The following is a 15,261-nucleotide window of genomic DNA, read 5'->3' as shown; positions in this document are numbered from 1 at the left end:
TTTGTTCTACACTTACATTGTCTAAATATTTCAAAGTTAGGGTAAATCCAAATTAAAAGAAGTTCTACACTTCTGGTACATTCTTGAATTAAAAAAAAAATACACAAAAACCTTTCTAGTGGTAATTAAAGTATTAGACCATTACTATATTCTATTAAAAATAATTTCTACCTATAACTAGAAATAAGATTGTTAAGACAGCCTTGGAAGAATGATAGAGTGAAACTTTGGATTATATTTGTAAGTATATAAAAAGTCTTCCTGCTAACAAGACATTTTTCTCCCAGATATTAAACTAACCATGAAGAAAATGATTATTAATACATGGCGCTCTTTTGTAAATATTCCCAATGTGGTTGGACCAGATGTTGAAAAGGAAATAAGAAGGATGGAAAATGGAGCATGCAGGTAAATGCACACTCTTTTCTACATATTTTTAATACCAGCCACCATTCTTAAGTTTGGATGGGCTTAACTGCAGTTTAAGTTTTAATTTCAAACCTTGAACTTCATAATTTATTTAATTTAGTGAATTTGCTTCTACTTTGTGACAGCCTAACTTGTCTAACAAATGAACAGAGATATTATTGTGGGCATTCTTTAGAAGCACCTTTGCCAAATATTTCCTTTGTCACTGGCAGGACCTTTCCTCACGAAACATTTCACATCTAAAGGGACAACAGTGCCATGGAGAAATATGGGGAAGAAGAATAGTGTGAAATGCTAATGTGTTTTAAGAGTATGATTTAAAGTGGTCACCCTATAAATGAAGCGAACATGTATAAATATAGTTGAATTTATTTTTGGTGAAATGAAATGTTATTACAAGTTAATTTAAAAACCTGTATTTTTTGACCTAAAGTGTAGGTATCAAGGGCTACCCTGGTAGCTCAGACTGTAAAGAATCTGCCTGCAATGTGGGAGACCTGGGTTTGATCCTGGGTTGGGAAGATCCCCTGGAGGAGGGCATGGCAATCCGTTCCAGTGTTCTTGCCTGGAGAATCCTCATGGACAGAGGAGCCTGGCGCACTACAGTCCATGGGGTCCCAAAGAGTTGGACACGACTGAGCGACTAACCACATAGATATAAAGGGGGCTTCCCTGGTAGCTTAGCTGGTAAGGAATCCGCCTGCAATTCAGGAGACCCTGGTTTGATTCCTGGGTTGGGAAGATCCCCTGGAGAAGGGATAGGCTGCCCACTCCAGTATCTTGCTTGGAAAATCCCCATGGACAGAGGAGCCTGGTGGGCTGTAGTCCATGGCATAGCAAAGAGTCAGATACAACTGAGCGACTGAGAACACATGACACATAGATATTATACTTTCCATCTGACAAACACTAACATTATCATCTCAGTTCATCAAACAATACAAATTTGAGAGTCCTAGAGAGTAGTTTCCTAATTACACGTATTGTGCTGGATTGTGCATATACTCTAATTCTGTTCTTGAGAGTAAATTGCTACTTCTGCACAGTTTGCATTTCAGTCTTAGTACACATTGTTGTCTGTGTGTGTTTGAGAGAGAAGAGATCCCCTAGTGAGAAATGTCGTTCCCCTATAATGGTTTAAAACGTTGATCTAATTCATCTTTGCCACCTTTTGGACCGTAGCTCCTTTTCGGATGATGATGACGACAGTGCCTCTATATTTGAAGAATCAGAGAGTGAGAACCCCCATGCAAGGGATTCCTTTAGAAGTAATACACACGGAAGCGGACAACCATCACAGAGGTGAGCAATGTGATCGGTCCCTCCACACTTGTTTTTAAACTACTATTTAGATGAAAGAAAGGCACTATTCATCCACTTGGTGGGCTTGGCAACCTTGATAAGCTTGGCAAACCTTCCTGCTGCCCAGCTACTCTGAAGTACATTCTGTTCCTTGCTCTTTTCTTCTCTTGGGAATCTGCCACTGCCTGATGATAATTTATGTGCTCGGGGCTCCAAGTCATAAACACACTTTCCAATGTTTCCCTGAGACCCATGTCTATCCCTTAGGAAATCTCATACCTGAGTCCTCTCTGATTTCCTCCTCTTCTCTGATGCTTCTTCCAAGCAAATGTATGTGAGAGGGATTAGCTGTCTTTCTCTAAAATGCTCTCTCCCTTTCAACCCTACTTACAGGGAAGTCAAGTATTAGGGTGAGTATCGAGAAGAGAAAACTTAACAAATCCACCTCAAACTGTTGACTCTGAGAGTGTAAAAGAAGTGTAGTATTGGTGTGGATGAGGGGTTCCCATTCTATCATGCTTATTTACATTTTCTTTGGCTTTGTCCCTCTTTTTTCCCCTCTCCTCTTTCTTTCCCCGCTGACCACCTTCAGTTTTCCTGTTGTTTTCATTTCTCTTATCTTCCATGACAGTCTAAGACTTAGATCTCTTGCTGAGAGTTAGCAGCATCCAAGTTGGCTCACTCAGGTTGTAGAGAACGGTAATGTGATCCATTGTAAGCACTGATGAATAGACATTTACTGATCACTTTGATTCCCGGCACTAACATTCAGCAACTCACACTTCATGGAAGCTCTCTATTTTCAAAAATTGCCTAGGCACTATTTGTAATGGGTAGAAACTGGAAAGCATTTGTTCTTTAAGACTGTTTGCTTACCATGGACATTGTATATATGGTAACTACAAAGTCTTTACTGTATTTTTTCATTTCCCAGGGAGCAATACTTGCCTGGAGCCATTGCACTTTTTAATGTTAACAACAGCAGCAATAAGGAGCAGTAAGTATATCGGCAATAGAAAGCCAAACCTTTGTTTTTAAAGAAAACCAGTAAAAGGCATAAAAACATCTGAATGTGTTAGACTCCAAATACTTATTTGGCAAACTCTATCTAATACAATTGCAAGATATTTTTTTGTTTTGTCATTTGGTTATTTCCTTCTGAAAAATGGACCTAGCCATGTTAAAAGTAGTATGTGTTTATTTAAATACATGTAGGAAACCCTTGTCTAGAGCATATGTGCAATTGTACCTCCATGTGGTTAGGGTTAGGGTGGCTGACCAAATAAATGAAACATTATTAATCGTCCTCATTCTAAGTCAATATGTCTTAGATCAAGTTTCCCTGGAGACAGTCTCTGGGATGGAGGCTTGTATATGGAGGTTTATTGGGAGTGCTTTCAGAAATGACACCTAGAAGGGAGTTAAGGGAGGAGGACCGGGTAGAGAGAGAAGCTGGGCTTCGTAAATAGAGTTGATGTGCCATGTGGCCCTTCAGAATTGTTCTATAGTTAGGTGATAGGACTGGGCTTTGTATGCATGCACGGTCATTGGATGAGGGCTGCCTCAGGAAGGGTGGCATAATTTTGAGCATGGTGGCTTCCTTCAGCCAAGGCCACCCAAGGGAGAGGGAAACTATAAGCTGGTAGTAACCAAAACTGGACAATGGCGCTGGTCAAAGCCCTGAAGCGAAAAAGCAAATTAGTATCCATATTATAGAGCTCCGCGGTGTCTCAGCAGTAAAGAATCTGCCTGCAGTACAGGAAATGCAAGAGATGCGCGTTCGATCCCTGGGCTGGGAAGAGCCCTTGGAGAAGGAAATAGTAATCCACTCCAGTATTCTTGCCTGGAAAATTCCGTAAACAGAGGAGCCTAGCAGGCTACAGTCCACAGAGTTGCAAAAGAGTTAGACATGACTTAGCAACTGAGCACAGCATCCATAATATATATTGATTCAAGTCAGAATTATTTGATACCCTTTCTATGGTGTAATTAACTTGCCACCAAGTGACCGCTTTCCTCAAGTAATGGTACTGTTTTAGAGTCATAGCATTAGTCTTTGTAACTGGAAGGTTAGACAGTGTTAGCAGCAGTTAAATCACCTGGGTGAATGGGACCTCTGTGCTGGGCCCATACTTCATCTCCATCTCTGCCACCATGGTCTCTCCATTCATGTCCATGTTGTGTCAGCACTGAGGATGCCAGTGACAGAGGGTAGCTTTATCAGCAGGCAGGTTTTTTCTACTTGGTTGTTATTATTTTCCTTTTCCATGGCACCTGATATTTGATGGGCATTAACATGGGATACAGAGATTTTAAAACTTTGTGCCCATGCCCCTGAAGTCCATTTAGTCTGCCTGTTCTCCAGAATTATTTTTGCTGATCTTTCAGTATTTTTTCATCAGGTCCCTGACCAACCAGCCAATGCATTGTGACTGTCCATGAATCCTTGTACGTTCTTAATTTGAGCCATTTCTTTTTTTCCACCAAGTGGATGACTATGCAGTGTTTGACACTGTCCCATTGGTAAGATTAACCTCACTGTCTTTAAGGCTACCTCTCCATAGTGCTTTTCTGTAGACAACAGCTCATTTTGCCTTAATCCAAAGTGCCAAACTGACTCATGATAGATCATGCTTTATTAGCTGTTCATACAAAGCAAATATATGGCCACGATAGGGCAGGAGGAGTAGCTTTGAGACACCAGTGATAGATGACATGGGGAGAAGGTGCTGAGCCACCTGCTCAATCCCAAATATACCACTTTATCATATGATAGACTGCAATACAACTTTAGGACTTATTAGTCCAGCTCATGGTCAGCAATCATTGTCTATCCTATGGTTAGATAATCCTCCTTAAGGTCCCAGTTAACCTGATGTCATTGGTACAGATATAGTGGACCAATGTGATAGTCTGAGGAATGTCCAGATGGCCCAGGTCCCTTGAGATTGTCATGATAGTAGGTGGGAGAGTTAACATAGCCCTGGAAAATACTGTAGATGACATACTGTTGTCCATCCCTTGTGGATATGGACTGTTTATGACCTTCTTCCCTGATAGTGATTAAATATAACACATTCACCCGAATATATCACTGACCCCGAATCTTAGGAATCTAGTATAGATTGGGTGAGTGTATTGTTTTTCACATTCACCACAGTGGCTGCAATGGGAGCTACTATTTGGTTGATTTTGCAGTAGTCTGCTGCTGTCCAGCAGGATCCATTTGGTCATAGTAGGGGTCAGACATTGAATTAAATGAGAATGTGATGGGGAAACACCACCCCCGCGTGCATTAGGTCTTTAAGGATTGATTTCCTTTCCTGTCCAGGATGCAATATTGTTTGTTTGTTTGTTTTTTGCTGGAAGGTAGGAAACAGCTTTATGGCTTCCACTTGGTCCTCCTCACTACATTAACTCATATTCCACAAGCCAAGAAACTTGTGGAGATGTTGTTGTTGTTGTTCAGTTGCTCAGTCATGTCTGACTCTTTGCGACCCCATAGACTGCAGCACGCCAGGCTTTCCTGCCCTTCACCATCTCCCAGAATTTGCCCAAACTCATGTCCATTGAGTCAGTGATGCCATCCAACTATCTCACCCTCTGTTGTCCCCTTCTCCTCCCATTCTCAATCTTTTCTAGCATCAGGGTCTTTTCCAGTGAACTCATTGGAAAAGAGCTTTTCACATCAGGTGGCCAAAGTATTGGAGCTTCAGTTTCAGCATCAGTACTTCCATTGAATACTCAGGATTGATTTCCTTTAGGATTGACTGGTTTGATCTTGCAGTCCAAGGGACTCACGAGAGTCTTCTCCAGAACCACAGTTCAAAGGCATTAATTCTTCGGTGCTGAGCCTTTTTTATTGTCCAGCTGTCACATCCATCCATGACTACTGGAAAAACCATACCTTTGACTATAAGGACCTTTATAGGCAAAGGAATGTCTCTGTTTTTTTAATATGCTGTCTAGGTTTGTTACTGCTTTTCTTCCAAGGAGCAAGGGTCTTTTAATTTCATGGCTGAAAGTGGAGATGAGGTTTCTTCTAATGGTCAGATAGATTTATTCTGTTTATACTTGAGGAGCTGGAGAAAGTATAAACACATCACACCTACTATGACAAGTATATTCAGTAATGATTTCCCCAGTCTTCCCTGTAAAGAGAATCAATGGATTTCAAAGGAGGAGAAGGGGACAACAGAGGATAAAATGGTTGGATGGCATTGCTGACTCAATGGACCTGAGTTTGAGCAACCTCTGGGAGTTGGTGATGGACAGGGAAGCCTGGTGTGCTGCAGCCCATGGGATCGCAAAGAGTTGGACTTGACTGAGCAACTGAACTGAACTGAACTGGAGAAATGACCACAAGGGGACATCTTTAGACCCAATGGAGGCCCCACGAATTACTACCAAACCACCATATGTCCCCCATTTTAATGGAGGGGGCATGGTAATGCTTTAATTTAGTTCCTGGGTCTCAGTAACAAAACTTGGGTCCTCTACCAAGCGGTTTTTAATCTATCTAGGCATTCTTTTTTCCCCCTAGGGTGCGTGTCTGCATGCTAAGTCACTTCAGTTGTGTCCGACTCTGCAACACTATGGACTGTAGCCCACCAGGCTCCTCTGTCCATGGTGATTCTCCAGGCAAGAATACTGGAGTGGGTTACCATGCTTTCCACCAGGGGATCTTCCTGACCCAGGGATCCGACCTGTGTCTCCTATGACTCCTGCATTGCAGGCGGATTCTTGACTGCTGAGCCATCGGGGAAGCCCCACTAGGGTACAATTACCTAAGTAAATGACCATTGACTTTCTTTAGGGGAAAGACTGGGGAAATCGTTACTGAATATACTTGTCATTGCTGTTGCAGTCCTTCTTCGTGGGAGCTTGGCTTTTCCTCCAGTCAGTGGTTTCATTTTTGAAAGCTTACTCAGGTTTAGAAACTATTCAAGGGGTTGTGACTTTTTATTGGGGTAACTTGCCCTCAACCTCCTGATCATCCATTCTTGGTTTGTTTTTTTATTGTAAATGTTAAACAGTACCCTAACAAGTCATTGGGATGCCCACCTATCTAGGAACACAGTAGACTATTAACCCCTTCTATAGCTTTCTGTGGGTTAAAGGCCCTGGCTACTATGTGCACTTAACTGCTAATTACAACAATCAGCCCCACTTCTTTTCTGATGGGTAAGCACTGCTGCTGATCTCCATGATTTTAGATCCTGTCATCCCTATTGCTCTCAGGGAATCTGGTTCTATACCCAGGTCAGTGTCTCTCACTGCTCGCTGAAGTAAACAGAGGACAGCACCACTGAGCTGCTTAGTGACGCTGGTGCCCCCCTCACCAGCACAGTCCCTATCATTTTTGTATCCTCTCAGCCCTTTTAGGGAACACAATCAGTTGGTGAGCTAGTTTCCTTACTTAGTATATTCATTTTAGCATGCCACTTCTCTGAATCTTTCTGATACCTCCTTCCACCATCTGCCATGACATTTTGTAATCTTTATGTCACTTAGTGTGAGCCATCACCTTTTCCAAACTTTTAAATGCCATCCAAGAAGGTGCCAGCACCATCTCCCAGGGTCTGTGTGAGGACGTAAAATCCTGTATCATAGGAATGTACTCCTATAGCTGTAAATTCCATCTTATCTGACTTTATATTCTGTTCCTGTTTGTACATGACAACCTTAGGTGCCAAGCCCCAGCTCCTTGTCAATTTTATCTCCTGTTTCTCCTTGGTAGCAGTTTTCTACTTCCACTGGGCCATTCCTACCCAGATGAAGTTCATTGGTATATTTGCACCTGAAAGTTTCCCTCCCTTTAGCATTCTTCCTCTTCTTCTCAGCCTCTACAACTCTTACCTATACCTGGATGCCTACGTTTATTCCTACTTCTCTTTAACAGCATTCTCTGACTATCCCAGTAGTAATGAGATGCTTGTTCATTCAACTCTGAATAATATATTTTCCCAAGACATCTGAGCCAACAATGACAGCCTACTATTACTTTTGCTCTGACTCCAGAATCCATTCTTCTGCTGACAGAGAAAGCCAACTGCAGAAAGAGGCCTCTAATCACATACTCTCCACTCAAGAAGAAACTGGACATAGACGATGATCTCAAATCCAGTGAATGATTCTAAGAACTGGAATTGTAATTCTGTTACCACAGAACTTTTTGACTGCTCATAAAAGATTGCTTCAGCCAGGATTACCCCTCTAGAGAAATGTCTTGACATTTTCTGGAAATCTCAAAGTTCTTATTCAAGTATAAATCTAAGTGACATCAAGAAGCTGAAAGTTTAAGTAACCATTTTTTGGATATGTATTGAGACTTTGAAAGTGCACTCTTGCATCTGTTATTTTGTAAATTTCCCTCCTTGGGTTTATGCCTTTATCCACCTCCAGTTTCTCCAAATTTCTACATGCACTAATTCCTGGGAATTTTTATTTGCTTCTTATCTGGGTATGTGTCTATTTTTGGCTGAACGCTCCATTAAGAGACAAGATTTCTGGTCTCTGAACATGGGGGTGTGTCTTTGAACACAAAGCTCAGAATTCTTGCCCAATGAAGAGAAAAGTGAGTAAGAATGGAAGTCAGAACGTGATTTGTTTATGTGATGCAAACACTGTTTTTTCCTATAGAGAACCAAAAGAAAAGAAGAAAAAGAAAAAAGAAAAGAAGAGGTGAGACTTTGGCTTGAATGAACCCACATTTTTCTGCCCATAACGTTTTTGTATTTTACCAACTGTATCGCTCACTTTTTCAGCAAGCCAGATGATAAAAATGAAAATAAAAAGGACCCAGAAAAGAAAAAGAAGAAAGAAAAGGACAAAGACAAGAAAAAGAAAGAGGAGAAAGGCAAAGATAAAAAAGAGGAGTAAGTATTTTTAATGGCATTGAGATTGGAAGTAAATTTGTGATAGGTTTTGGATGCAGAGATAATTTCCCAGAAATTTACAGGAAAGAGGCCCTTAAAGGCTAAATAAATTGTTGTCCAATGTGAATTAATTTTTTTTCCAATTTCCATAAAATTAGCAATGGTAGTCTTAATCTTAATTTTCTCATCAAGAACTTTCAGTGTCATAGTTAATTTCCTTCCTCAAGCACTGATGAAGATAAACTTATTATTGGGACATATTTAGGATCCAGAGAAAATTGCATTTCTAGGCTCTTACCGTCATTTTTTTTATTTGAAGTAAAAATTTAATAATGAACGTTTTTGAGTCATCCATACTATATGGCAAATAATCTAAAGTAAAGTAGTCTCATTACAAAAGCCATGCTTAAGAGTTAGAATTTCATAAGAATAAGACTGAGTGATGTTTTCCGAGCTATCTTTTTACTTTATAATTAAAGAAAAACTTGTTCTTTTAGCTTACTCAAAGAAAACACTATCAGACAATGGTTTAATTATTTGTGTCTGTTAGAAATTTGTTGATGTTGTATAAAGGGAAAAATCCTTAAAAATAATAGGCTTGATACCAGAAAGTTTTTAAAAATGTCATTTGATGGTATAGTTTCTTCCTTTCTTCTTTCTCTCATTCTCTACTTCTTCTCAATTCTTCATGCACACTTAAGGATGAGTACTTTTTATTAGATTGTGTTATATTCTTCTCTCCATACAGATGAGAAAGAAGCCACGAGTCCCCCTCACAATGTGGTCCCTGATTGTTATATTACCTGGTAAGGGGAGTGGCAAAACCATCATTCTCCCACCACCCATAACCCTCCAAAGGCATCTGTGGAATATCCAGAGTTTGGCATGATCTATGCCGTTGTTCTTTCTCAGTAGCTGGAGTGATAGAAATGTCTGCAACATCACAGTTAAACAAGGGCTTAGATAAAGTGTAAAGTATGGTTTAATGTGAGACTAATAACTATCCACCCCTCACTAACCACTTTCTTATGATTAATGCACTATGTCAAACTGGTCTTCCCACTGTGGAGTGAGCTTCTCCATCTTGTTTTTATATCATTAATTGTGGGTGATGGGTGTAACCATATTTGATATGTGAAATAAAAATCTTGTTTCTTGGTAACCTTCCCTTTATTTCTAATTGCTGGTAGAGAGAAGAAGGAAGTCGTGGTTATTGATCCCTCAGGAAATACGTATTACAACTGGCTGTTCTGCATCACCTTACCTGTTATGTATAACTGGACCATGATTATTGCAAGGTGTCTGTATATTTTTATGGATCTCAACCCACTTCTAGTTCCCAATTTCACTGACTTAACAGTTTGGCTTAGAAGAACTCTTTAGGACATACCTTTCTCCACCACCAGTTTTCTAGATGTTACATTCTCTGTGTTTTCCTAAGATCAGAAGTTCTTTGGTTTCCAATATCCTTGGAAATCCAGAACTGGGATGGGGGCATAGTTTTAAACTTTTGAATTGCTCAATCATTTAATTAGAGTTTTGGGAAAAACTTTTTATTTTCTTTGGCCTGCAAGAAAAAGAAAGTTGCCGAGACTGGAAAAAGATCAAGGATCTAGGTTTTATAGAGCAAGATGGGTTTCCCAAGTAGTATCTATGATTCCTTGTCTTTTAGACAGTGAACATCTCAGTCACCTAGGGCCAAGTGTGATTTCCTGAGGCACTTTGGGTAGAAACAGTCAGTATGAACCTGGTTACCAATGTGTATCACCAAAAATTATCAGTATTTTGACATTAGCTTGAGACATTTATTTTCATTTAATATTTTCACAAAGCTGACTGGTATAATGGAAAGAATGTTGAAATTCAGAAAGGTGAAAAAACTAAATCTAACTCTCAGATTTGGGAATAAATTTGGAAAAACCATGGTTGAGTAAATGGATTCTAAGGACCCCTCCTCACCTTAGTGTATTATATTTCTCATCATGATAAAAATTATACAAAGAGGACTTTTATTTAAATTTATCTAAATCAGTCCCATTTCATTTTATTTATATAAGTTTTTCTTTTACAGAGCATGTTTTGATGAACTTCAGTCTGATTACCTAGAATACTGGCTTGTTTTTGATTACTTATCAGATATAGTCTATCTTCTTGATATGTTTGTACGGACAAGGACAGGTAAATATGTTTAGTTTGGATATTTTGCAATTTTGTGCTTTTGTCTCCATGTTTAATTTGAAATTTATTAATTCAAATATTCTTAAAGAAAACAAAGAGTTGTTTGAGAAGAAAAGTCACCATTGAAAGCAAGAGTACCATATACTCACCCATAGGCTGGTGTCTGTTAGTTGCTCAATTGTGTCTGACTCTTTGCCACCCCATGGACTGTAGCCTGCCAAGTTCCTCTGTCCATGGACTCCTCCAGGCAAGAATATTGGAGTGGGTTCTCATTCACTTCTCCAGGGGATCTTCTTGACTCAAGGATTGAACCTGGGTCTTCTGCACTGCAGAAGGTTCTTTACCATCTGAGCCACCAGGGAAGGCCAACCCACAGGCTTAGGCCACTCCAACTGATTCAGAAGGACATTACTAGCAACCTTCTGGATGTGGATTGATGGCTTTCCTCCATTAGCCTGTTCACTGGGTTTATACAAGGCAGGAGGAACAGAGAGAAGAGAAATATTCTGCAGCTCTGTGAGGAAAGGGTAATTGCTACTTAACAGAGGTACCTTGAAGAGACATGGGGGAAAAGGTCATTGTACTTAGCAGAGCTGTCCTAGAAATATTATAAGAAACAGGATATACATCCTTAATTCAACTTTATGGTTCATGGGGGAACATTATTGACCAATAATCTGGGCAGGATCTTATAGCTTCTTACTTAAGTATTCTTGTTAAATAGGTATAAGCTTATTGTTTCTATACTATTCTCTACATGCAAAGGTAACCTATGTATGCAGAGAATGGCTTTTAAGAATCCTTATGTAAAATAGTGACATTCTCTAGTATCATTTAAACAATATTTCAGTTCTGTTCTATGCACAGCTCTGGTAACCAAAATAGGAAGAGAAATAAAATTTTCCCTAGTGAAATATATCAAGCATTGAAATTCTGAGTTTAATACACAAGGCCCATGGTAGCAGCTTAAATGAAAGGAAGATCCTAGATGTCTAATTTAGCCTGGGGAAGGGCAAGAAAGAGATATGAAAATGAAGCCTCGAAGGAGATATACTTCACATTGAAGGGGTAAGGCAAGACTATGCAGGTTAGTCAAACAGCAAGGAAGATTACCCAAGCTTCAAGGGTGAGGCTGGGATTCTGACAAAAAAATGGCATGAGGAATTAAACACAGTGCTAGAGCGTGCAGAAGACTTTGTATGAACACTATTTATAAAAAGAATAGCTTAACCTGGACAAGACACTGAGCCTAGAGAAATTTGCATATATACCTTATAGATACATACATTGCATATAAACTCTCACTTTTGTACTTATAGAGCCTGATTTTTTATTTCTGCAAAAGAACATTTTCCACAGCCGTATGTTGATCTCATTACATTGCTGAAAGCGTATTTATTGAAATGAACTCTTGTTTTGAACTCAACGAAGTTGGTTGAAAGTTACTTTAGAAAAATTCACAATGGCATAAAAAGGAATAACATTTTTTTTTTTTTTCTATTTTAGGTTACCTAGAACAAGGACTACTGGTGAGGGAAGAGCGTAAACTCATAGAGAAGTATAAATCAACCTTTCAATTTAAACTTGATGTTCTATCAGTGATCCCAACTGATCTGCTATATATTAAGTTTGGCTGGAATTATCCAGAAATTAGATTAAACAGATTGTTAAGGATCTCTCGAATGTTTGAGTTCTTCCAGAGAACAGAAACACGGACAAACTACCCAAACATCTTCAGGATCTCTAACCTTGTCATGTACATCATCATCATCATCCATTGGAATGCGTGTGTGTACTTCTCTATTTCCAAAGCTATTGGGTTTGGAAATGACACATGGGTCTATCCTGATGTTAATGATCCTGATTTTGGCCGTTTGGCTAGAAAATATGTGTACAGTCTTTACTGGTCTACACTGACTTTGACCACTATTGGTGAAACACCGCCTCCCGTGAGGGATTCTGAGTATTTCTTTGTGGTTGCTGATTTCCTCATTGGAGTGTTAATTTTTGCCACCATTGTCGGTAACATAGGTTCTATGATTTCCAACATGAATGCAGCCAGGGCAGAATTTCAAGCAAGAATTGATGCGATCAAGCAATACATGCATTTTCGAAATGTAAGCAAAGATATGGAAAAGCGAGTTATTAAATGGTTCGACTATCTGTGGACCAACAAAAAAACAGTGGATGAGAGAGAAGTCCTGAAGTATCTACCTGATAAACTAAGAGCAGAGATTGCCATCAATGTTCACTTAGACACATTAAAAAAGGTGCGCATTTTTGCAGACTGTGAAGCTGGTCTATTGGTGGAGTTGGTCTTGAAATTACAACCCCAAGTCTACAGTCCTGGAGATTACATTTGCAAGAAAGGGGATATTGGCCGAGAGATGTACATCATCAAGGAAGGCAAACTGGCCGTGGTGGCTGATGATGGGATCACTCAGTTTGTGGTATTGAGTGATGGCAGCTACTTTGGTGAAATCAGTATCCTTAATATTAAAGGTAGCAAAGCTGGCAATCGAAGAACAGCCAATATTAAAAGCATTGGCTACTCAGATCTATTCTGTCTCTCAAAAGATGACCTCATGGAAGCTCTAACTGAGTACCCAGATGCCAAAGGTATGCTAGAAGAGAAAGGGAAGCAAATCTTGATGAAAGATGGTCTATTGGACATAAACATTGCAAATGCTGGAAGTGATCCTAAAGATCTTGAAGAGAAGGTCACCCGAATGGAGAGCTCAGTAGACCTCCTGCAAACAAGGTTTGCTCGGATCCTGGCTGAGTATGAGTCAATGCAGCAGAAACTGAAGCAGAGACTAACCAAGGTTGAGAAATTCCTGAAACCACTTATTGACACAGAATTTTCAGCTATCGAAGGATCTGGAACTGAGAGCGGGCCCACTGACTCTACACAGGACTGAAAAGCTAGTTTTTCATAAGGACATTACTCAGGATCCTTTTGGTAATGTGATGAAGGTACCTGTAAGCTGGAAGACAAGGATGACTCAGCTGGGAATTTTTCCATAGGGAAAATGTGCTTTGTTGCAGGGCACAAAGCCATACATTCACTTGTGAGGTACTGTGGTTAAAGAATCATCACACTTAGAATTTTTCGCAGTGAATAACCTGCGAAGATATGAACCAATTAACTTGTCAGCATCTCTTATCTTCTAATTTTTTCACATATGGTCCTCTTATGTAACACTGTTTATAAAAGTGAACAAGCATCTCTCACTTTCAGACAATTTATACTGCTCAGGAGCAACTGAAAATTATCATGTACCTCATGTTCAGGATGATATTTAAAAAGAATTAGAATGCAATAAAGTGAGATAAATCCTAAAGCTATAGAGAATATTATTTATTTGATAATTTAGTTGAGAGTTTAGGACATTTTAGAGCTTCCAAGTCATTTTAAAGACCTTCATCATTTACTCTAGAGCTTGGGAAGAATGGTTGAAACTTCTTACTGATATAAGCATGACAAATCATATTTATATATGTGTGTATGTGTGTATATATATGTACACACGCACACACACTTACATACACACATGGTGTGTGCATGCTCAGTCATGTCTGACTCTTCGCGGCGGCATGGGCCGAAGTTCGCCAGACTCCTCCATCCATTCTGTACATACACACATACACATGACTATGCTGTGCTTAGTTGTGTCTGGCTCCTTGTGACCCCATGCACTATAGCCCACCAGGATCCTCTGTCCATGGAATTTTGCAGGCAAGAGTACTGGAATGGGTTGCCATTTCCTCCTCCAGGGGAACTTCTGGACCCAGGGATTGAACCTGCATCTGCTACATTGCAAATGGATGCTTTAGTACTTGAGCCATCGAGTAAGCCTTGTTGTTGTTGTTGTTGTTGTTTTAGTTGCTCAGTCTTATCTAACTCTTTTGCAACCCCATGGGCTATAGCCCACTAGGCCCTGGGTCCATGGGATTTCCCAGGCAAGAATACTGGAATGGGTTGCCATATCCTTCTCCAGGGATCTTCCCGACCTAGGGCTCAAACCCACGTCTCCTGCATTGCAAGCAGGATCTTTACCACTGAACCACCTGGGAAGTTGAAAATCATGAAATTGAAAATCATAAAATATTATAAGAATCTTTATATAAATTTTAAAATTTATGATTATTAAGGCTTGATAGAAGTTGGCTACTGTCTCCTTTCTCTGACTGACCAGCAATAAGAAAAAGAGATAAAGCTAATACTTTTGCTGGGTGATGAACAAAGGAAATTGTTAGAAAGTGAGACCTGGAAGTACTATAGTCCAGCATGGGCATCATGGGAGCTTCTTAGCAATTCAGAATCTCAGGCCCTACCCCAGACCTGCTGTATCAGAATCCAAATTTTAGCAACCCCCTAGGTAATTCATACATTAAAGCATGAGAAGACAGCCATGAAGGAGTTAATAGGAGGATGGGTCTAGAAAAGAAACGGGAATTATATGACAAGTGT

The 15,261-nt window shown here is 39.8% G+C and overlaps 1 protein-coding gene across 1 annotated transcript; it reads left to right on the top strand.

The window, feature by feature from the left end:
- The first annotated feature begins 301 nt into the window (after nt 1-301).
- On the top strand, nt 302-13,708 carry CNGA1 (cyclic nucleotide gated channel subunit alpha 1). Its single transcript, XM_052642248.1, has 8 exons — nt 302-408; nt 1,612-1,731; nt 2,666-2,728; nt 8,374-8,415; nt 8,499-8,609; nt 9,800-9,907; nt 10,681-10,787; nt 12,294-13,708. Exons 1-8 carry the CDS (start codon nt 302-304, stop codon nt 13,706-13,708), a joined length of 2,073 nt encoding a protein of 690 aa, XP_052498208.1.
- The last annotated feature ends 1,553 nt before the right edge of the window (nt 13,709-15,261 follow it).

Source organism: Budorcas taxicolor, chromosome 6 (assembly GCF_023091745.1).
Source record: "Budorcas taxicolor isolate Tak-1 chromosome 6, Takin1.1, whole genome shotgun sequence".
NCBI lineage: Eukaryota > Metazoa > Chordata > Mammalia > Artiodactyla > Bovidae > Budorcas > Budorcas taxicolor.
This window is presented reverse-complemented; position numbering and strand designations above follow the sequence as displayed.

Excerpts from the sequence above, each read along its gene's own strand:
- CNGA1 (XM_052642248.1), top strand. The coding sequence starts at position 302 with ATGAAGAAAATGATTATTAATACATGGCGCTCTTTTGTAAATATTCCC. Across the intron at positions 409-1,611 it reads ATGGAAAATGGAGCATGCAG|CTCCTTTTCGGATGATGATG; the intron begins GTAAATGCACAC and ends TTTGGACCGTAG. Across the intron at positions 8,416-8,498 it reads AAGAAAAAAGAAAAGAAGAG|CAAGCCAGATGATAAAAATG; the intron begins GTGAGACTTTGG and ends TCACTTTTTCAG.